Source organism: Myxocyprinus asiaticus, chromosome 18 (genome assembly GCF_019703515.2).
Source record: "Myxocyprinus asiaticus isolate MX2 ecotype Aquarium Trade chromosome 18, UBuf_Myxa_2, whole genome shotgun sequence".
NCBI classification, from domain to species: Eukaryota; Metazoa; Chordata; class Actinopteri; order Cypriniformes; family Catostomidae; genus Myxocyprinus; species Myxocyprinus asiaticus.
Genome location: NC_059361.1, coordinates 7,762,178 through 7,786,086, shown reverse-complemented (window position 1 = coordinate 7,786,086; position 23,909 = coordinate 7,762,178). Strand labels below are relative to the sequence as shown.

General features: G+C 37.4%; 2 protein-coding genes across 3 annotated transcripts in view; both read right to left on the bottom strand.

Annotated features, from left to right (window-relative positions):
* Nucleotides 1–324: 324 nt before the first annotated feature.
* LOC127456026 (NACHT and WD repeat domain-containing protein 2) lies at nucleotides 325–9,113 on the bottom strand. Its single transcript, XM_051724301.1, has 7 exons — nucleotides 8,969–9,113; nucleotides 7,542–7,630; nucleotides 6,042–6,149; nucleotides 5,773–5,958; nucleotides 5,544–5,679; nucleotides 4,930–5,456; nucleotides 325–4,794 (listed from the first exon to the last, which is right to left on the bottom strand). The coding sequence occupies exons 1-7, from the start codon at nucleotides 9,006–9,008 to the stop codon at nucleotides 1,066–1,068; spliced, it is 4,815 nt and encodes a 1,604-aa protein (XP_051580261.1). The 5' UTR covers nucleotides 9,009–9,113; the 3' UTR covers nucleotides 325–1,065.
* Nucleotides 9,114–11,202: 2,089 nt separating this feature from the next.
* The window catches only part of LOC127456032 (F-BAR and double SH3 domains protein 2), a 125,396-nt gene continuing 112,689 nt past the window's right edge, over nucleotides 11,203–23,909 (bottom strand). For both annotated transcript variants that reach the window (XM_051724315.1, XM_051724316.1), the window contains 7 exons: nucleotides 21,075–21,209; nucleotides 18,713–18,796; nucleotides 18,379–18,556; nucleotides 17,430–17,650; nucleotides 16,233–16,401; nucleotides 16,026–16,117; nucleotides 11,203–14,050 (listed from right to left, as the gene is read on the bottom strand). In XM_051724315.1, coding sequence (XP_051580275.1) covers nucleotides 13,967–14,050; nucleotides 16,026–16,117; nucleotides 16,233–16,401; nucleotides 17,430–17,650; nucleotides 18,379–18,556; nucleotides 18,713–18,796; nucleotides 21,075–21,209 — 963 coding nt within the window. In that variant the 3' untranslated portion in view covers nucleotides 11,203–13,966. The remainder of the gene's footprint in view (nucleotides 14,051–16,025; nucleotides 16,118–16,232; nucleotides 16,402–17,429; nucleotides 17,651–18,378; nucleotides 18,557–18,712; nucleotides 18,797–21,074; nucleotides 21,210–23,909) is intronic.

The window sequence follows — 23,909 nt, the reverse complement described above, 5'->3', positions numbered from 1 at the left end:
AAATTATAATAAAGAATGAGTGTTTCAAAATTTTTGACCGGTAGAGAGAGTGCGTAGTGCGGTGTATAGTGCGGTATGCGTAGTGCGTAGTGCGTAGTGCGGTATATAGTGCGGTATATATGCAGTATATAGTACCGGTATATAGTGCGTGCGTATATATATATATATATATATATATATATATATCTCAAATTGTAGGTATAGAAATAATGAAATGGATAAAATATAAATATTAAATGGTCTTAAAATATTCAAACAGACTAAGCTATTTAAAATGTGATTCTAGTTTCTTTCAGTTAACTGATCAAAAGTTTGGGATATATAAAAAAAAAAAAATACAAAATACATGGTAAGTGTAATGTAATGAAGCATGCTAAATCACATCTTAAGTTTTTATTTTTATTCTTTTTTTTTCTTACTGATGTGGTATAAAACAAATGAACAAAAAATACACTAGGAGGTTATTAAAAATTGAATCAGAAAAATCATTATAGCTACTGTTTTTGTTTTCATCCATTACAATGTTCCCACCATTCCCAATATTCCCACCATTCCCGATGATCCCACATTACAACATGTAAAAGCAAAACACTTTTTTTTAAACTGTAGAATGTATTACTGTGTGCTGTACTACAAAACAAACACAGTCTATACAATATAATATATAATACAAAATAATAGTATATAATAGTACAATATAACATAATATTTTCAAAACTGGTTTAGTACAGCAGTAATCATGTTCACATCTGCTTTCTCATCTTTTTGTATCTTGCTGAGTTTAGGCAGACAAACTAACAAAAAAGTAGATTATTCATACAATAAACATTTGTAAATCACTTGTTCCTTATTAAACTGCCTGTACTCTATAAACTAATTAGTCTGTTGTCCATGCAATAAATGGATTTGCATCTCAAGCACTCAGGCACATTGTAAAAATATCAGATTTATCATCACACATCACACCCACATGCCATGTTAAAACAACAATGTATACATGCCCATGTTGTACCACAGTGCATTGTGCTGAGCACTGATAGTGCAACACAAGCATTTACAATCACACTAGAAATATTTAACAGAAGCCAACTCAACCCATGTAAGGTTAGGATTCACCAGAGGTACCCACACCAATGACTCATCTAATGGACACAAAGGTATTAGGCTTTGACCATCTCCATTGCAGTTGGTGTTACTCATCTTGATGTCATTAACAGCATAGACCCCAACAGAACCATCCTCAAACCCTACAAACACTAATAAATCATCTGACACAGTTAGAGTAGAGGTGTTCTTACACAAATAGAACCTGCCAACTGTTTCCCCATCTGACATACGGACAACTACCAGTATCGGCTTTTCATGGAGATCACAGAATACATTCTGGCATTCCAGAGAGGAGTAACATATATATACCACATATTGATTAGATATGCCTACAGCCACATATGGCTGCTGAACAGGTCCTTCTGTTCTCAAAGAGCACAACATACTTTTGGAAATGTCTAAGATGTTTATAGTGGATTCAGTGATTGAAAGGATGGCATAATCACCATCTGATGATAGTCTGAAGATCTCAGGTTGGCACAAGAAAGAGTCTGGCAGTTGGAATTGATGGCAAATAGTATCATCTGTTATCCTCCAGGAGTACAAAGCCCCTGTGGCTGAAGCAACAATCACATAATCTGGATGGTTAAGCAGAGAATGGAAGGCAACAACATCTGACCGGTCAGAGCAGGAGAAGCGTTTGCTAACATTACCAGACCAGAGACTAACAGCCAGGAGGTCCCCAGTGTTAATACCGAAAAGGAAGGTGCCCTCTGGTGAAATGATAGCATTTCTTAGATGAAGATGAATGCTGCAAACCTTTTGCCCACTCTGCAACTTCCAAATCCTTGATGGGCCGGTCTCTGAAAGGGCAACTCCAGTGTTCCCTTTGGGAGTTATTAAAACATTGTATGCTTGACTGCCTGAGATTCTGTGAAGGTTCTTCCCACTGTTGGTGTCCCAGACATAGATGTCTCTTGTTGCAATAGTCACAAGGTAGTCACCATCTGCAGAGATGGACATGGACTCCACAGAACCATGGTGAAAGAAATAACCTTCAACTTTACCCTTCAACACCTCCCACTTCCATACAAATTCTGAGCCATCTGTTGAGTAGCAGCTTTTTCCATGACATCCCACAACCACCATCTCCACCCTCTTTCCAGATTTTGGGGCCATTGCTGAAGCTGTGATAAGATCCATGTCCCAAATAAGAACACCTGAATTTGTGATTGCTGCCAGATAAATGGCCCCACAATTCAGAAGATTACTAGCTTGACCATTTGTGTCCAAACTCAACACACATTGTCCACTGGCACAGTTCCACACTAGCAGAAATGGGCAATTGCTAAGCAAACCAAGGATGAAGTGTGAGTCTTGATCCATTAATGCTATCCTAAATGTTTTCCCTTTTGGTGGATTTAATTGATCAAGCACATCCATTTGATGAATGTCAATAAGTTGTATTTGTTGCCTTTTACAAACGAGAAGTAAGTTGTCCCTTTTGTGGTCGATGTTTAACACCTTCTCCAAGGTTCTGCAATGGGTCTCACTTATCAGAACTGGTTCTGTTATAATCTCAAGATTCCAAGCAAACACATTCCCAGCTTCATCTATGCAAGTAATTAGCCCATCACTTTCAGAGACATGAATCATGTCAATTAATGGTATCTTTTTTGGACAAGTGAACGTGGCTAGAATCTGGCCATTGACCCAATCAAATATGGTCACAGAACTTTCATTCTGTCCACAGTAAATTATATTACCATCCTCAGAACATGACACACAGGTTATCTCATGAATGCAGTGCAGCTGGGTATGTTCCTCTCTCTCGACAAATATATTGACAACATTTTGTCCTTTCCACCACACAAATATTTTGTCATTGGACACCAAAAACCCCTCAAGAATGGAGCTTTCACCCTTTTCTGTGTGTCGGGTTTGAATTTCTTGAGGGCGTGTGGGAGCGTTTGTGTCCCATAACACAAGCTTACCACAATGGCTGCTGAGAAGGAATATATTTTCACAGCTACTGACGCTTGTGAACTGCAGATGAGATGACTCTGGTAGTTTGGAAGCTTCAAATACACCTCCATGACAAACCCAAGCAGCACCATTCTCCAGGACAACCACTACAGTGCCAGAGTGAGATCCAGCTGAATGTGTAATCTGGGAAGCTTTGGGCTCATTTAGGGTACAATGAGTATAAGGGACCAAAGGAACTGGGGATAGCACAGAATTAAGCCCCTTTCTCCTGATGACATCATCAGATCTTGCCGGATAAATGCATTCCTCCAATGTAGGGTAAACACTCAGAAAAGGAAGGAGTTTGGCCTGCAGTACTGATGGCAGGTCAGCAGGGTTGTTCCACAGTAGACAAGCTGAAGATCGTAGGATGATGCTGAGGAGCTGAAGTTTTCTGGGAAAAAACAGCTGAGATGTCCTCTCGAGCCACAGTAACAGTTCGTCACCCATCATTGCTTGCAGCATTGCCTGGAGGAATACTTGAGAAGTCATTAGGTTACCAAGCTCTTCAAGTCTCCCACTTTTCAACAGATGGAATGGGAGTTCATGGAGTTTCCTCAGATTAGCATGTGTTCTCTCTTTTGAACTAATGGCAGTAGACATAAAGGAAGGGGGACAGAAGATCCAGGGTTGACTAGGCACTTGTCTATCAGAGTAGATCTTCTGTGTTTTGTCTAAAGAGCCTGGAAACTTTAATTCTTCATCAAAAATCAAAGGCTTTGCTTTGGCATCTGCCCATGAGCCACTAAAATAGACTGACAGAACATGATGCAGCTTCTGACGTGTTGCCATTGAACACAGGTATTTCTTGCATATTGCCAAAGGGAAGTGTCTGCTGACCCAGAAAAGAATTTGGGTACCCCAAATGTTCCACAGTTCTAAAAACCCCTTAAGGTCGAAAAGAAGACTTTCCACTGAAACCTCAGGCACCCTCAATGAAAGTGGTATACAGTCATTTTGCGGAAGGAAAGATGCTAAAACTTCATCATCACAAGAAAGAACATCAGTCAGCTCAGCTGCAGTCATGCCATACCTGGCCAAGGTAAGATAGCTTAAAGCTCTGGAGACCAAAGCTTTCCCATGCTTCCTCTCCAGATGATCAAACATCAAAACAATTTTATTATGGATTCCTTGGACCAACATGTTCTCTGTGATTTCAAACTCTGAGCTCCAGAGGCTTGATTGTTTATGAAGAAGCTCTACATTTAGTGGGATGGAGCATTTCTTAAAAGCCTGATTCACATGCACCTGTTGGCCTGAGGTGATCTTCCTATTGGATGCCTGAAGAAGTGTTGTCAATAGCTGGCTACAGCTTTTACTCTCTACTGGCTGCAGCTCACAGAACAGGGTTGATTCTGGATAATATATCTTCAGAGTAGAAAAAATGGCAGGGCTGTTTGCCGTGAAGGAGATGAGAAGCTTTACATTTGGAGGTAAAGACTTGGGAAGCCATGTCAAATCCAGTGGTCCATCAGTCACTGGCAGTTGGTCAAGCCCATCTATGATGAGCACCAAGGGATTCCTGGACATCAAGTTTGCAGTCAGGAGCCTTTTGAAGTTTTCTTTCAGTTGAAAGATGTCATTAAGACAGGTACTGTATAGATGCTTGTGGCCTGAAGCAAGACTTTCACAAAGGGCTTTGAGAAGCTGTCTCAGGGAGCTGTTGATATCTATGAAGTACACAATAATCACAGGATCCAGGTCCTTCAACCAAATGGATGCCTGCAAAAAGAAAAGGTCACGTTAGTGTCATATAGTACATTACTAAAGATTTCCAAGCCCAAACATGAGGCTATTCAAAGAAATCTTGCTTATTTTATCAAATGGAAAGTTTAAAAAATATTTTAAGAGAGATACCTGACTTGCACAGTGAGCAAGAAGCACAGTTTTGCCTGAGCATGGTCTACCATTGAGTACAAAGGGAAATTTGGTATTTCTTTCCTCTAGGTATGCTTTAACATGTTTGATTTCTGCACGTTCAATTCTGTAAAGGGAAGAAAAGATGCGACACAAATCTTTTTGGCCAAATTTATCGACGGCAGAAGCCTGTTCTCGTTTTGAGATGGCACGATCAATGAGACCCTTAAGATCTGTATGTAGCTGCTCACTCAGACCAACAGCAAAGTTCAGTCTCATCTCAGGCAAGCAACCTTGCCAACAATTAGACTCTGTGGTGAGGCAGTACACCAGGGCCTTGTGTGAGGCAACCAAGCTTGGCAAGAAGTGATCTCGGAGCTGGGACAGCCGGTCTGACTGGGCTTGTTCCTCAGGGAGCAATCTATTAGCTTTCCTTTGGAAATTTATTTTATGAACATAGCAAAGACATCTCGCATTATCTTTGGTAGAAGGGTCTTCATATGCAAAGCGGATGTCAATATCAAGGGCTGGTGAAAAAAAAACATAAATTAGACATTTTGCTTTGGAATATGTAGTAAGTTTGTGCTATTTGACAAAGACATATACCGACTTACCAGACCGAAAATATTTCTGAGATTTGTCATGTGTCATAGTGCCCTCCTGGATACAATGTTTCACAACATCTTGAAGAATTCTCCTCACCTCAGGAAGTACCTCGAACCAGTCGTTCTCCTCAGTTGGATTTTCTTGCTAATGATGAAAGATTAAGGACTTTAGCAAGATACAAATCCAGACATAAATTAACTGCTCCTGTACACCAAAAATGAAAAACAAGTTCCTTGCCTGGATACCATAGTGTTTAATATGAACAAATGAAGGAGGTATGGCATTCTCATCTCTCCGGTAGCATCTTTTCAGGATATCTGTCCTGAGGCCCATGCGCTCGCACACCAGCAGAAGACACTGGAACTCTGAGACTTCAATCTGCTCAGGTAAACATGCATCACCATACTGTTCACCCACCAACCCCTGAAAGGAGAAAAAAAAAAAAAATACTAAAACAAGTTTGTTTTGTTAATTTAAAAAAGTGACAGACAAAACAAGCAAGTTACCACAAAAAAAGGGCCGAGAGAATACTTCCTGCAGTCCTCCAGCAGCTGCAGTCTTGCCCGCTGCAAACACCATTTTTTGGGATCTGCTGCTTCATAAGGGTCAATAACCTGCATACATTAAACACTGATATGGTCACAATGGATGGAATAGTTAAAAGTGGATGCTTTTTTTTTTTTTTTTTTTGCTTTGACCAGGCCCGGCTCCAGCTCTAAGATGTAAGGTGGGCCATAGGACCCTCCGGGTGGGCCAAACAGTTGGAGGGGTGTGTGGGGGTGTGGTTGCCACAGTGGGCCAAGCTCATGATCAGGTGGGCCAGGCCACCAAGGCCCCACTCTGGAGCCGGGGCTGGCTTTGACACTGTTTATCTTCAAAAGGTACAGTAGAGAGAAGGGAGTGGAATGCATCAGGGAGAGATCTTGATACAACTCAAACCGGGGTTATGCAAAATTCAGTCCCCCCCATAGAATACCCCCTAGACCCCCCCAGGACCCTGAAGGGATTTCATTGTCAGAAAGTAGTTGTTTTGGGCACTCTATCTGGTGCCTGATCAGAAATCCTATAAAATCGCTTAAATGTTTATGTAATTTTAATCATGAAAATACATTAATTAATGTTGTGTAAGCTACATATGACATATCACATGATATAACCAAAGCAACAAATGGTCAAATTTGAATGGATTCTCATTGAGGTTTCAGTTAGCATGCAAACCAATTACCCTAGTGAGCTAATATTCCATCGTGCATTCCCTACGGTTAGCAAGCAAATACATTATCCTTCTAAGCTAACATATTCAGTGCAACTATATTCAAATATATCAAAACATTTTGTGCAATATGGTAAATGGATACAGTAATACTTTATTTACTGGCTGTATTTACATGATCAGCTATGACAGGATTTAGTAACACACTTCTGATCAGGCATTACAAACAACCTCCCAGGGTGACTGGATTCCATGGGTGGGACTGAATGACTCCAATATGAGCACCATAGCTTGAGATGTTTGGAGCAGAAAGATGCTTTTTTTAGCATTTAAATGCACAATGGTGCTAGCTGCAACAGTGATCTCTAGCGAATGTGACAGCATATAATAAACTTTTAACCTAAACAACAACAGGTTTATATACTGTACATTGTAAACATCCATTCACAGGCTTTTAGAGAGAAGAATAGACAAGAAAAGTACAATTAGAGTCCCAGTCAGTCTTTGTCATTTCCACAATTAAAATTGCATGATGTTGTGGGTATTTGTTGGCCTGTTAAATGCTAACTATACCACTGAAAGATATAACCATTATTTATTCATGCTCAAGGATTAAAATTGAAAACAATTGCTTGTGGCTAAATTTGTTTGTACTTGTCCAACGGAAAGGAAGTGACTAAAGCGCACTTTATAATTGTTTTTGTTTTTCAAGCTGTCGAAATGCTTTTCGGACTGTCAGCTAACAGAAAAAGGCAAATGAGTGAAGTGAAGAAAGCGATTGATGTTTTCTCACCCTGAAGTCAACCCCATGCATGCGTCTACAGTATTCTCTCAGTTTGGGGAAAACACTCTCCCTCAGCAACCTCCTCTCAACCACAGAATCTGAAACACAATTTAGATGAGTGGACATTTAATTGGTAATATCTGATGCCCCTCCAGAGCAACCTGGGGTTAAAGGAATAGTTCACCCAAAAATTTAAATTCTCTCATCATTTACTCAGCCTCATGACATCCCAGATGTGTATGACTTTCTTTCTTCTGCAGAACACAAATTAAGATATTTAGAAGAATATTTCAGCTCTGTAGGTCCTTTCAATGCAAGTGAATGTGTGATAACATTTTGATGCTCCAAAAATCACATAGAGGCAGCATAAAAATAATCCACAAGACTGGTTAAATCCATATCTTCAGAAGTGATGTGATCGGTGTGGGTGAGAAACAGATCATTATTTCAGTCCATTTTTGCTTGAAATTCTTCTCCCTGCCCTGTAGGGGGCATATGCATGAGGAATGTGAATCACCAAAAACACAAGAAGAAGAATGTGAGAGTTAAAGTGAAGACTAACTGAGCAGGGAGGAGAATTTATAGTAAAAATTGACTAAAATATGGATCTGTTTCTCACTCACACCTATCAAATCACTTCTGAAGTCATTGATTTAACCACTGGAGTCATATGGATTATTTTTATGCTGAACTATGTGATTTTTGGAGCTTCAAAATGTTGGCACCCATTCACTTGCATTGTATGAACCAAAAGAGCTGATATATTCTTCTAAAAAGTGTTCTGCTGAAGAAAGAAAGTCATCCGGGATGGCATAAGAGTGAGTAAATGATAAGTGACTTTTCATTTTTGGGTGAACTATTCCTTTAAGTGAGTTGATGGATCAACCAAACCTTTAGGGCTGTGTACCTACAACCTTGCACAGACCTTTAAAGCAACAGTTCCCGCAAAAATGAAAGACGTCATCATTTTTACACCCTCATGTCATTCCAAACCAATACGTCTTTCAAATCTCATTCATGTCTGAACAAATTCAAAGTAAAATTTTTTATTTTTTTGGAAAACACAATGCTCTAACAACTAGGTCAAGGTCAATTTATTTCTAGAGCACATTTAAAATAACAAGTGTATGCCAAAGTGCTGAACAAGTAGTAAGCTAGTTATTTTAACACTCATACAGACAGCACATGTGCCAATGCTACATTTCTTTCAATAAAGATGCATTAATAGTTAATGCTTTGCATTAGTTACTAAGTATTCTTTTATTCCTTTCACAAACACTTGCTACAAAATATTAAACTTTATTTTTGTTGTGTAATTATCAGAGCATGTAAATAATTTACAACAGTCCTTTGCGAGCAGATTTAATTGTAGACTTGTTATTAAATTCTTATAAAAAATTATTTAAAATTAGACAAAAACAAACTGTGATACATACCCTCTGGGTTGGAGCACAAATATATTTGAACACAAGCCATCCTATTTTCATTCAGAGTGGAAGTGTTTCATTTATTCCATATGGCCACATAAAACTAACATGCTGAAACATCTCGTTTCTTCACCAAATATGTACAGAATCCAGTTATTACCCTGTGGATGGAGAGAGACGAGAGGTGTGTCTTCATACTTTTGCCTCATATCTCATTTCCCAGCAGGAAACACGTGTCTCTGTTGTTTACTTGAAATTCTGAGAGAACCACCCACTCTTTTGAAAACTGACAGAAAAGCAGCATACTTTGAGAAGCCTGATATCCTCCAACAAATACAAGCTCTGGATTTTACATGACTTGTATGCAAACATTTACAAACATAACCACAATGTTACAAGAAGCACTTCCCACACAATGTGTGCAATATAGAGCTTAAAACTTAAATGTGCACTCAGTAATTTTTGGTTTTATGTCATCTTGGACTTACACTGACACCTAGTGGTGTGGATGCAGCATAATTCAAACAGTAGTTTTCTATTGCCATTGACATTGTAGAAATTCACTATTCACAGTCAGCTATTTTTAATGTAATCCATGAGTTAAATTGTCCAATAACAGAGCGGTTACTAAGATAAAGCGAGAAATATTCGGCAGGTCATGTGATTCTAACATGGCAGCCCCCATGAGGAGACCCTTGCCATGTAGATTTAAACAGCTTTTATAAGTTTACTGATATGACTAGAATCTTCATCTCATGTGAGTGTTAATGCTTTTATACATACGTTTCAAAATTACTTATTTCTTTAGGAGTACATTTTTTAAAATAAGGAAATACTTACTGAGTGCACCTTTAAAAAGACTTCTTTTCCTTTTATATCAAATGTTCAGAGGTGCTTAAGCTTCAGAAAATGTTGTTTATTCATCTCAGGAAGACAAATTAAATGTTATACGAGTTGCTTTTATTTTGGTTTTTATGAGGTTTAGAATTTTAAAAAGTTTAGATATATCTCAATACCGTATAAACCCTGATTTGTGGGATTTTATTATTCTCCAGCAGTAAACATTAACCCTTAAATGCATGGCCATTTTTGCCAAATATTAATACCTTGAGTTTTTAGCAACCCAGCACTTATATCCATCACAAATGGATCTACAAAATGCCCAGATAGTGTAAACTTTTCAAAGCATTTTTTAAGACAATTAGAAAATAACAGAGTAGTATATATTCAGTTATATTTCAGTTTTTTATAAGTCAAAGAAATGATGCAACAAAAGATAGAATGGGATTCATTACCTCCACCCCTAAAGTTTAGGAGAATCAACTGACTGTCAAATGCATACTGAGCTACACGTACCACATAAGCTACACATAAGTATTTTCTCAGGCACCTGAGTCTAAATAGATATACAACTTACAACTTTCAGTAGTACACCCAAATGACAATAGTCAAATCATACTGTTCATGTGTTGTACTTGCTATAGTTTACTTCCATGTTGTTTCTTCATCAAATTGCAAATCAAAGGTAAATCAAGTCAATCACTGAAACAACAGCGCCACCTTGAGTATAGTCATAATTTGAATGAAAATGGCACTCATTTGTCTTGTATTAAAGAAACAGATATCCTGTGATATTAAACTTAGATATCAAAGAATCATAAAAATATGATTTATAGAAGTGGAAATATATATTGGCACACTATTACAGATCTCAGGCCACTTAAGACCCTATAAACTTGGTAATTAAACAATTTTATTTTTTTTGTGTGTGTGTGTGAGCACATTTTGGCATTTTTGTTATTGTTAGGTGATTCATAAGAGAAAAGTTGAGGAATACAACAGAAGTGAGGGCATAATTCCAAAAATTAATGTGGTAAAGGAGGTGGAATAAGGTCCCGGGTCACTAAAGAGCCGAGGTATGCATTTAAGAGTTAAATGAACAAAAATGACATATAATAAATTATGCCAGAATGGATATCATGGTTGCAGATTTAGCCTAAATAAAGCTATCACTCAATAGGTGCCACGTAGTTTGGGACCCATTGTTAATTGTTTAGTAAATTGATAAATTATATTGCCCTTAAATTAAACAGGGGTAGTGAAGACATTAAAAACGACATACTTATAAATAGTTTTCACTCCAAAGTACATGGTGTTTGTTCTTTAAAACCAATTTGAAAGATGACTGACAAAGTTAATGGATTAAAAAGTGGCCAAGTGTATGAAAAACAACAAAGATGAGGCACTTTCCCCAATTTTTTATTTAACATTTGTACACAATAAATACAAATAATTTTACAGCTAATTATATGCATAAAGAATATTTTTCACCTGTTCTCTTATATAGTCACTTGTCACTGCAGGAACAGTCAATTGTTGTTATGCCGTCTGTTTTTCTAGCAGCTCAGAATCATCTTGAAATTTTAACAAAAGCAAATAAAACAACTAGAAAATGCAGCTAATGCTAATTAAAGAAGCTCCAGATAGTTGAAACTGGCCAAGAAAACTGAAAGCGCAATTGTTAAAATCAAAATACCCCAAATTTGTTTGTTGTATAGGTGAGAACAGTTGTAGATACAATGGACTTCAACCTCTGACCATAAACTTCAAAACAAGTTTGATAACATTTATAAGATCTCAATGAGATCAACAAGAAAATAGGTTGTGACAGAGGAAATAGAAACAAAGGGAAGATATTCAAACATCTTCCACTCATAAAAAAGGCTACCAAACAAACGTTTTAAATCTTCCCATTTCGTCTCACTCTTGCACACGTTCTTTTCGTACATACCCTGTTCTTGCTTAACAGAACTATGGTACCATTTCACAAAATGGATCTTTTTTTTTTTTTTTTTCCACTGTCTATATTATGGAATCAACATATTAACTCTTTCAAATTTTATGGGAAAACTACAATCACACTCATGAGTTTAATAACACAACACTGGGCAGATTTAGCATTGAAAAGAGGCAGCTGGGATTGATAAACCAAGAAAAAATTATAATAATAAAATAAAGTGGTCAAAGCACTGTAAATTCTAGAAAAGTGCTAGGACACATCAAGATATGCATGAAAATACTGTGGCAAATAGTGAATAATATAATGACTTGTATATGTAAATGACAGGCATTTAAAATGTCCACAATTTAAGGAATAGTTCTTCCAAAAGTGAAAAGTCTGTCAGAATTTTCATACTTTAAGAGTACTGTTTCTTTAAGATGAAATGCCACTTGGTTTTTGACTTGAAACACTTCAACTGCAAAACAGACTATAATGTAGCTGCCCCTTGTAAAAAGGAAAAGCACTCAGGACACTGTAATAAGTTTGCTTTTATATGATATAATTAAACAAAACATCTCCATCAGTCTTTCCGTCCACCTGTGCGGCTTGTCTGTGCTTACTGGAGGAAATCTATACCATCATATCTGAAAAAGATTGATTAACAATCTAAAATACTGCCATGACACTCGATAAAAGAAACTCAAAATATTCCATTCAATCCAATACAGTGCCAACACAATGAGAATGAAAAATGCATTATGCTGGAGAAGCACTTTATATCTGTATATTGATCGGTATATTTCAACAATTACGTTCAGCCCGAAGAGACACAAACATACCGGCAATGCGGAGGCAAAAGTCACCGAATAATTGCTAGCTGATGCTCAAAGACATCACGACATCTGTAAATCGGTCTCACGCATGTTCTTGTGAAGACTAAATATTAGTAATACATACAAGCACTGATCTTCATAATGAAAAGCTGAAAAAAAAAAAAAAAAGAATATAGCTGTGTAGTTGGTACTTATTTTCAGATCAACACAAAACAAAAGAGCAATATTCTGATGGGAGGAGGAGGAAGCCACACAGATGGAAAAAAGAGTTAAGGGACCAGCCTTTCCTCTCTTTTCCTTCTCGTGTCTCCTCTATTTCTTTTAATTTACTCTTTCCTTATATCATTTTATGTACATTGCCCTTTCTCCTTGAGATGTCCACATGATCTGTAACTTATCAAAATGTTTTTCGTGATCAGAACATTCCAATGATGACAGTAATGTACTGTGCTACTCTGAGAGAAAAAGAAAAAAAAATCATTTTCTGAATGAGTATTTTGGTCTTGTTTTCCAGTTAAATATCTAAATATCCTTAAAAAAAGTAATATGCTTGAAAAACAAAATTGTGTATGATATTAAGCCAATTTATAGAAAATATATAAGAATATATCCTTTTTTTTTTTTCTTACTCCACTGGCAAATAGTTTTTTTTCTTATTATTTTAAGCATAAACCTCTCTATTTTTTGTTGGATTTATTCTTAAAAGAAGGAAAAAAATATTTCAAAAATAAAAATGCAATTTCTTTTTATTATCCATTTTTTTTGTTTTTTTTGTTTTTTGCTTTCAAGTTTTTTTTATCTTGTTTTAAGAATACTTCGATATTTTCTCTGTAAAACAAAGACAAAAAAATCTAGTAAAGAAACGATTAAGTACTACACATCAAAAACGTATACGGTAGGACTATTCGTAGCTGACCCCTTGGGTACGACAACAAGGCCTCCTGAATTTCCCCACAATTCCTAGTATTGCATGTTCTGCTCTTCAAAAGCCTGCTGAAGAGCCTTTTTTTTTTTTTCCAAACCAACAACACCCTTTCAATCCTTGTATTTGTGTCCTTTCTCTTTTTTAGATGCACACTTACACATCCGCCTTTAAATTTAAATTTAAGTGGCATTGAGTGGATTTATAAAGTCTGAAGTTGTAGGTCTTCTGTTCTCTTTGTACAATAAAGTAATTACGAATACAAGGATTAGAGTTTGGCATGAAGGCGGTTTAAGGCAACAAACAGTCTCTGACGTCAAAAGAGGTGTTTGTTATTAGCAAAAGGCGTGGCGATGCCGTAGAGATGCTTATCTCCACCCCTCAGGGATGTAAGAATGCTCATAGGGTGGATTAACATATGCTCCACCCCTCCTGAGAGGAGTGGGAGGAGTTAGAGGTCAGATGGGGTTCTACACCAGCGTGATTTCCACCTCTTCGGTTTTCTCCACTTGTCTGCGAGGGTGTTGTTTTGGAGGAGGAGGTGCTGCCCGGACCTTTAGACACAAGAATAAAACAGGAATTGTAATTATATCCTTCATTATTGCAATTATATGAGTGAATGTCACGGACACACATTCAGGTCAAATTTCACCCTAAAAAATACAAAGAAAATGAAGCCTATATTTAGAGCCATTAAATATTCTTGCATTGTGACATTTTAATGATACTCTCATTACCGTAATGCATCTGTAATTTTTTTGGTAACTCTCATTATTCTCAATGGTCATTCCCATTACTGTAATACAAATTACTCAATTGTCTTTAAAATAAGGTCAAAATGTAAAATTATTATTTATTTATTTTTTTTATAATTTATTATTTTAATCTTTTGATTTTTAGTTTCAATATGACCCAGACATGCTTTGAGATTCACCCATTTAATAATCTATAAAAATCTTACTTTGATTAAAATATATTATAAATCATTATATTATATATATATATAAAATATAATGTATTTAATTAATGAGCAACATCTGTCTTCAAAGTATTTTTTGGGTGTGGATTTTTTCCCTTTTCTCCCCAATCTGGAATGCCCAATTCCCAATGTGCTTTTTTGAGTCCTCGTGGTCACGTAGTGATTCGCCTCAATCCGGGTGGCGGAGGATGAATCCCAGTTGCCTCCGCGTCTGAGACTGTCAACTCGCGCATCTTAACGCGTGGCTTGTTGAGCGCGTTGCCACGAAGACATTTCCACGAAGAGGTTTCACGCCATCCACTGTGGCATCCATGCTCAACTCACCATGCACCCCACCGAGAACGAACCACATTATAGCGACCACGAGGAGGTTACCCCCATGTGACTCTACCCTCCCTAGCAACCGGGCCAATTTGGTTGCTTAGGAGACCTGGCTGGAGTCACTCAGCACACCCTGGGATTCGAACTAGCAAACTCCAGGGGTGGTAGCCAGCGTCTTTACCACTGTGCTACCCAGGCCCCCTGTCTTCAAAGTATTTAAAGGAATAATGACATGAGGAATACAATTTTCCTTGATCTTTTGACATAAAGAGGTCACTGTAATACAAAAACATACTGTAAGTTTCAGAACTGAAAACTTCCTTCTTAATAGAAAAAAGCGTTTATTTAAACCAAGCTGCAAAAACAGCTCATTTGGAATTCATGGAACTTGTGACATCACAAGGACCATATACATCTGCATATGTAATACCTATTTTTCCATCATTGCACACTTGTCCCCGACCACTGGTGCTTATTCAATCACACAAGTGAAGAGATGGGAGATTCGGCCTGTCATGGGAGATTCATCCAAAATGGACTTACAAAGGACATCATGTGCCTGCCTGGATTTTTTTTCTTTCTACATAAACATGCACAGACAAACATCTTTGACCGCTTGATACATATCTCAGGCCACTTTTAAAAGATGCGGTGTCAAGTTACAACACTGAAGAGGAGAAGCTCTCTGTCATCCAGCTGCTGCCCTGCTGTTTTGAGCACATGGATGTGCAAATGGAAAATCTGTTTACTGTCGGTGCAACGCGCCGCAACAGATGCTTCCATGGTAGACAGGGTGTGAGTGTTAACTGTTGTGCTTGAGATGAACATTTTAATATATTCGGATGCAATGTGTTGGATGTGCGTTATGTGTAAACGCTGACATTTAGTTTTATAATGTTTTGGTGCTTATTTAGTTTCATCCCTATTGAGTCTCAAAAATGGCTCTATTCGAGGGGCTGCATGATGTTAGCCAATCATAACAGTGGCCGTTTACGCTGAAGTTTTAAGGAGGCGCTTATGCCAAAATCAAGCGTTTCAGACAGTGGGCCAGAGACAGGAGTACAATTTCTTTTCCTAAATACAGTTGAAAAAATAACAAAATCTTACAAATTAGAGATTCAAAAACGTAAGATTTTCTAGGAAATACTGTCTATGACACATTAGTACACGATGATTATAAAACAGACACACAAACAGCCAAAACTTGATTTTCGCTATTGTTCACATACAGGTCTAAGTTTCCCAGAGCCAGAACCGTCTGGAGTGAGTCTCAATGGCTGAGAGAAGCCTGGGCTCTCAGGACTTAAGCTGGAATTGTGATCTAAACCAAATGTAAAACAAGTGAGAATTTAGTAGACAGGAAGAAATAGCTGTGTATAATATTAAGGAATTCAGATCGAAATGACTATCCGAGCAGTTAGCTACTTGTGTCTTACTATGAACGTAAGGTTTCTGTGGGAGGGGCAGTTTGTGTTCTCCGTTGACAGACGGCGAGCGGGGCAGAGAGGGTGCTGTGCTGGTCTCCGGGCTATATGGACTGCAGGGCGGCTGATCATACAGCGGCAGAGGAGGAAGTGATGAATGAAGCCTTTGGCACGGGGACACCTGAGGAGGATGACATAGATTAATCTGATTACACTCAAGAGAACATTTCACCTGACTGGATGTGCATTTATATTGTATGTAAAACCAGATGGATTTATTGCACTTAATGTCTCAATGTTTGTTTATGTTTGTTTGTGTATGTTTGTTGGTGTTTGATTGTTTATTTTTGTTTATGGATGGTTGGATGGATGGACAGAAAGAGCGATAGACAGATTGAAAAGAAAGAGGTAGATTAAGAAGAGTGATAGATCGATAGATACATTGAAAAGAAAGATGGATGGATGGAGATATAGATAGATGAATAGATGGATAGATAGATTGAAAAGAGTGATAGACAGACAGACAGATAGATAGATAGAAAAGAATGAATGATAGATTGAAAAATGGATGATGATGGATGGAGAGATAGATAGATAGATGATTAAATGGACAGACAGACAGACAGATAGATAGAAAAGAAAGAGTGATAGACAGATTGAAAGATTGATGAAAGGATGGATAGACAGATGGATGGATGGAGAGAGAGAGATGGATGGATGGATGGAGAGATAGATGGATTGATGTAAGGATAGAATGACAGACAGACAAATAGATAAAGTGTATAAACCAATGAATGAATGGACAGACAAACATATGAACAGACACATTAGATGTAGTATACATTTGTTGTAATTATAGGCATCAGAAGAATACAATGTTATTTTCAGCAAAACTAAAATATATTAATGATATTTTCTGCATTGAAGTACCATTTATGACTATATTTATGTGTTCAGCTATAACAGGAAAGACTAAAGAATTTTTGATCAGGCAATATAAACAGCTACCCACTGAGGTCCAAGGGGGCCAGTATTTTGAAATGGGCTTTGATTTAGCCCGACACTGGATAACATGATAATTACAGGAAGGAAGCAGCCACGCCTGTACCAATCACAGCCTCAGGCATACCAGACATCAAATCAACTCAGAAAGACAGGACACAGGGTCTGAATGTTTACACTGGTCAGAGTGAGTGCTGCTGGTCTTACTTGTACGTCTGTTCCACAGTGAGCGTCACCGTTTTCTGAAGCCGTCAGGTCCTCCACTAGCACGGACGGAAAGACGCCCACTCGCCCATTAAACTCGCCCTCCCAGAAGCCGTCATCCTCCTGGTTGTCCTTGTTGAGAATCCGAATGATGGCGCCTTCAGGGAACGTCAACTCATCTTCTGTCTGACCCTCATAGTCGTACATGGCCTTAACAAAACTCACTGAGAGAGACAAAGATGGATGGAAAGGTGTAATTAATTGGTGGGAAGATAGTTAGCTTATTTTGAGGTGTTGCTCCAAATGTGTTGGAGACATCTCGAATGCAGAAACTTCCTAGTTACAACTTAATCCTTAATATAAAAGCAGTCTGGTGGTACCATGATATAATGATGGTATTAGATATTTATTCATTTACATTCAAATATCATGATATTTACATATTACTTCAAGGTACTTTAAAGAATACCACGGTATTACCACGATACATGTCCAAAAACCATGGTATTAACATACAGGGTTTCCAACCCTTTGCACCAAAGTAGTTTCATGACTTTTCCATTTCCACGTTTCCTTGAATACATTTCTGGATAAAGATTTTTAAAATTCCTTTTATAGGGATCGCATTCACAAGAAGTAATATTTTATTTCCAGGCTTTGAAATGTTTAATTTACATGATATTTTCAGGTATTCAATGACAATGGGGATTTTTTTTTTTTTAATTGGTCGCAATGCAGCCGCCCAAATCTTTATTTTGACCTCCTGTTGAACTTTGCATTACCATTGTATTACCATGGTTTTGTGGACACAGTACTATGGTAATGGTAATGGTTCCACAGTAGGTCAGAATGAACATTTCGGTATCTACTTTGCGACCGATTACACAAGACCACACATATCGCAACACAAATCATCAGCATACACTCGTCTGTGTGTGTGTAAGACACTTACTGCTGCTATCTCCGTTGAAGCTGCCTGAGGTCAGCTCAGGCTCGGTGGAGTTACTAGATGTGTGTGAGCGTGAGTCGAGTGCAGCGAGAGACTGGAGCATGCTCAGTACGCTGTTAGAGGTGGGGAACTGCAGGTATTTCTCTGGAACGTAGCCCACCTGACCGGACTTATTCCGCGCCTGGAATCACACATGACAATAATTGCAATAATCACTTATGAGCAGGCCTGAACAAAATGATTTTGTATACAAAACACATATATCCACTTTGGACTGCACTTCTGAACATCTTATAAAACCAAGGCTGGAAAATGGAGCGCTTGCTTGCTTTTTTACCTTAACCCAATCCTCCATGTCCCCATCTTCTATAACCTCCAACATCTCGTGCTCATCGATTGTTAGTTCATCTGGCTGAGAAGCCTGAAAGAGAAAGAGAGAATGAGAGAGAGAGAGAATGAGAGATAAGCTGCGTCCAAATTTTCATACCGTCTGAGTAGCAGAATTGATGAAGAACGTACTTCTAATATACTGTATGTTCTGTTCAAATTATGTTTGATTTTAGAAAATAAACTGGGCTTGTTTGCCTTCAGATATTCCTACAAATTACTTTAATTATTAGGAGTCTGATGAAAAGAAAACAATATCTGTTGTGGAGTAGGAAACATTTTCACTAGCACAGTCCCAATTCATTAAAGTGTTTTTTTCATGGGAACAGTCAGAATAGTGTAACTTAGTCTTGCTGAATTTATTCATGAGAAATATGTATTTTGCTGAAAATTATTTATGAAAAATAGCAGCGCAAACACATTTAGAAATTAAACTAAATCTGCCACTGTTGTAATAACAAGTATAATATATTCCATCTAATAAATTAGCATATTTAATACAAAACTGCGACATTTTTGTCAAAATTCCATAGTTACCGTTACTGCTTTAACATTGTGATAAATTTCAATAAGGGTGATTATGTGTATTTAAAAAAAAAAAAAAAAAAAAAAAAAACATGATTATTTTGCCTTTCTTACTATAAATCTTCACTTTCACTTTCATATACTTTTGTTTTTGGCAATTCACATTCTTCATGCATATCACCACCTACTGGGCAGGGATGAGAATTTATAGTTAAAAGGACTCAAATATTGATCTGTTTCTCACCCACACCTATCATATTGCTTCTGAAGACATGGACCACGTTTACATGCACTTAAGAAAACGGTTTATTCAAGGGTTTTTGCAGAAAGTGGCGATCTGAAATGTCATGTAAACGAAAACGCCGATTTCCTTACACAATTTAAGGGATTAAGAGAAAGCGGTTTAACACATCTAGGTTTCTCCTCGAGAATGTGGCTTTATGTGGCCATGTAAACGCATGAGCGGCATTCTGATGGGTGGTTGAAGAGTGCACATGTGCGTGAACAGACCAAATAACAAAGTCATATGATGGAGCCCAACAAATCAACACAGCAGAAAGAATTCAACATTTTTTGAAGTACAGTGGGAAAAGCACATGCACTATAAACTATCCGCATTTATACACACCAATGTAAAATATTGACTGTCCCTCACGTTCACGTATATGCGCTCATGTATTGAGGGAATCCTGGAGTTTTATGTGAAAGAGAACCCCCACTATTGCAGCACATGGCGATGGAAAGTTAAGGAAACAAAAACAGCGACAACTCTGGAATATCTGGAAATAAAGCGGAGCAACGGAGAATAAAATACCCATTGTCTTTTAATGAGGAGAAAGCTGCTTACTGACCAAGTCGCATGTATTCGGGAGTAAAGAGTACGCTGCTTATACAGTGCATGTAAACTGCAATGCTGCTTTCTCACAATAACCCGCTTTCTGGTGTCCATTTAAACGTAGTCATGGATTCAAACACTGGAGTCCTGTGGATTACTTTTGTGCTGTCTTTATGTGCTTTTTGGACCTTCAAAGTTCTGGCCACATTGTATGTACCTACAGAGCTGAGATATTTTTCTAAAAACCTTTCTGTTCAGCAGAAGAAAGTCACATACAGCTGGGATAGCATGAGGGTGAGTAAATGATGAGAGAACTTAACTTTTGGGGTGAACTATCCCTTTAACCCTCCTAAGCTGTTCTTTCTTTCTCTCTCTGTGTAAGTGTGTGTGTGTGTGTGTGTGTGAATCTTTTGCACTCTGGATATTTTATAGTCTCACCCCTTCATTCGTGTTCGTAGAGCATTGTGGCTGATATACAGATTGTATTCAACATATATAAAAAAAAAAAATGCTCTGTGTTAGGATCTTTCCCATTCATTTCCTATGGTCGGTCAATGTTGACCGCTAACAGCCAAGGTGTCGCATATTTTTTTATGACCACTTAGACTCATTGAATGAAGCCCATTTTTTTTGTTTTTGTTTTTCAGATTGCATATCTAAATAAAGTAACCAAGTTTTGAACCACTCAGACTGAGGAATCCATTTTTATAAAAAAACAAAAACAAAATCGGTCATAAATGACAGAACAGCCTAGTACGGTCAATGTTGTTTTGCTGAAAAATTTTCAGCGCATTAAAAACCCTGTATATGGTCGGGAAGCAAACATATTGGAGACAGGTATAGACAAACTAAAAAAAAAAAAAAAAAGGTCTGTTTTCCCTACAGCACGACAGTGTAATTAAGTAAAATCTTAAAAGACAGTAAGTGTGTTACATGGGTTGTTGTCTTTTACCTTGTAGGAGTAGAGCACCTTGCAGGTGAGAGGATAGTTCCTCAAGGTTCCTGAAGGACTAGAGCTGCTGTCGTCATACGTCTCCATGTTCTCCTCCAGTTCTTCTCCCTCCTCTCTATCCAAATCCACCGTCGTCTAATCAAACAGGACAACAAATGTCTCTAACACAGCACTAAAAAAACAGTTCACTCATCCGAAACCACTAAATGCTTCAAAACGGTGTGCAAACCCTTCAGAAGTCTAGATGCTGGCTTTCTTTATTAGTAAAACAGGATTAACATAGGAGTTCTATAGGTGTGAACACTTCTCCGGTTCTACCCACCTGCCTGCTCGGACAATTTCATTGGTTTGGTGTCGATCAGGTGACCCCACACCCAGGAGACAAAACGAGGCAACAGAAGGACAATTTTTTTTTTTTTAAAGAACAAAGGCATTGGACACTCATGCCTACACAGGTGTTTGGAAACATAACAGATGTCTGACATAAAAGGCTTTTGATTAGTTAATGGCTACATGAAAGGTTAAAAACTGACCCAAGTCAGTCAATGAAAGTAGAGAGAACTTTCTATTGTGGCTATAGCTTGAGTTGTCATTGTTATGTTGACAAACCACAGACCTGGCGAGGAGGACATTGTAATATGTAACCTGTGATGTGGTGGGCGGTGACTGTAAGCCCCACCCACTTTACTGACATAAAACACCACCTCAGCTTATGAGGAGGAAATACAGAGATTAGAAAAGCACATTCAGGTCAGTTATCTTAAAGCCTGGTGATAACGTTTCCATTTGCTTCACTTGCACACTCAAGGCTTGCTCTCCAGACAGGTCTTTTAAACTAACCATATTCATCGACCCTTTTTCATTTGAAAAATGTTTTTGTTTTCAAGCCCATGCTGCTATGTCACCCCACATAATCCGTCTCTCTCTTCCCCTTTCTTTACCTTTCCTGTTTTCCCATGTCATTCTCTTTCTCTCTGTCTGTGCTGCAGGGTGATGTGAGTTGAATATTAAATCACAGACAGAGGTCAATCTGAAGTGTGCAGTGAACTAAACTCCTGTAGATTAAATTACTTATTTATACTTTTGCTGTCCTTACTTAAGGGCTTTATAAATGACCTTTATGCACACCACACTACACCTGTGGTTTACTCCAGGACTTATTCCAATATTAATTCAAATTCAAAGCTCAGCTTTACACTAATGGGTGTCACAGGGTGTCCGGGGAGTCCTCTGGCACAGGGAATGTAGATGGATTTTGGCATGGTTGTAATCAGCAGCGCTGACTGCCCGGAGACACCATGGCATGTGTAATGTGTGTGAACTGTGTTTGTTTAGGCTTGTGTGAACACAATACCACTGACACACTCAGGAAGGAAGGAGTGGGAAGGCTGGCATTGTTCTGAGGGGTGACTTGTGTTTGAGAACTAACTTCAAACAACTGGGTGTCTGGGGTGTCATTCAAAGCCATGTTATTTTTGTTAACAAAAATGAAAACTTAATCCTAAATTTAATCATTTTTGCTACCTAAAATAAAAAGTCGGATAACATCTGAAACTAAACTAAAATATGATGTAAAAAAACTAAAATATCATTTTCATGAATACAAAATCAATTTGAATTAATTTTAGTTTTGGATACACAGTGTGTTGAATGAGATGAAATGAAATGACACTATAGTGATAACACTAGAAATTTTTATTAAACGTATTTAAGTGATAAATAAAATAATGGCTGTCCATAAATACTAGAACTAAAAATAAATAAATAAGTGTTAAAACTAAAAAACAAATAAATAAAAAAAATTAATGAGCTATAGAGTGAAACGAATGAAAATTAAACAAAAATGGAAATACAACAACTAAAAAAATAAATAAAATATAAATAATAACTAATTTGAAAAATTCAAAACAATACTAACTCTGATTCATAACCCAAAAATTATTTTGTGGCTTTTAGGCCATGACTAATAGTTTAGAGTCGAAAAGTTGTACAACAAAATGTTTTCAAAAATTAGACTGTCCACCATTGTTACATTAAAAAAAAAAAAAAAATAATAATAATATATATATATATATATATATATATATATATATATATATATATATATATATATATATATATATATATATAAATAAATTATCGGGTCAAGGTTTGCGCCTGGTTAGTTTCGGCAGTTAGTCCCTGCGGGTTCATATTTTAAATTCATTATGTGGGTAAAAAGCCATAAACGCCATAAATGGACGTGACGGTTGTGAAAACGGCACTTACCTTTAGGCTACATGATGAGAGAAAACATCCAAAAGGCTTTGAAACCAGCAGGCTTTGACTTCAGAGATATAAAAAATTATATATATTGGAAATTGTTTATTGTTAGAACGGTAAAAAAAACCTTTTTACCTCTTCATACATTTTTTTTTTAAGTATTCCTAAGTAAAACAGTGAACTGATGACAAAATAAGGTAAGTGACAAAATATCGGTATCAGCCTATCGCTTTTTGTTAGCACAGGTATCGACCAAAAATGTTCAAGTCAGTGCATCCCTATTTTTTATGAACAACAAATAAATTGCAAAAATGTCATTACAGTAGATAATGGGTATTATCTATGGATAATATAGGGCTCTTAACAGCATGAAATAGACTGATGTTTTTTTACTGGCAGCTGCGAGCAGTTTCAAAATGGAGTGATCAGTCACATTTAAGGCTCAGGTGACTGCCTGAAAAAAATATGATTCCAAAACTGAAATCAAATGAAGCAAAGATATCAGTCTCCAGGTTGCTTACAGGGCGTAAGTGCCAGCCAAGCAACCGCGGTTTAGAAGAATGTGAATGCTAA

What these genes read in the sequence shown, in the direction of transcription:
- LOC127456026 (XM_051724301.1), bottom strand. Translation starts at nt 9,008, where the DNA reads ATGGCTTGTGTTCAAATATATTTGTGCTCCAACCCAGAGG. An exon ending in TTTGTGCTCCAACCCAGAGG is followed by an intron (nt 7,631 to 8,968) that starts GTATGTATCACA and finishes ATTGTGTTTCAG; the next exon opens with ATTCTGTGGTTGAGAGGAGG. An exon ending in TTGCTCACTGTGCAAGTCAG is followed by an intron (nt 4,795 to 4,929) that starts GTATCTCTCTTA and finishes TTCTTTTTGCAG; the next exon opens with GCATCCATTTGGTTGAAGGA.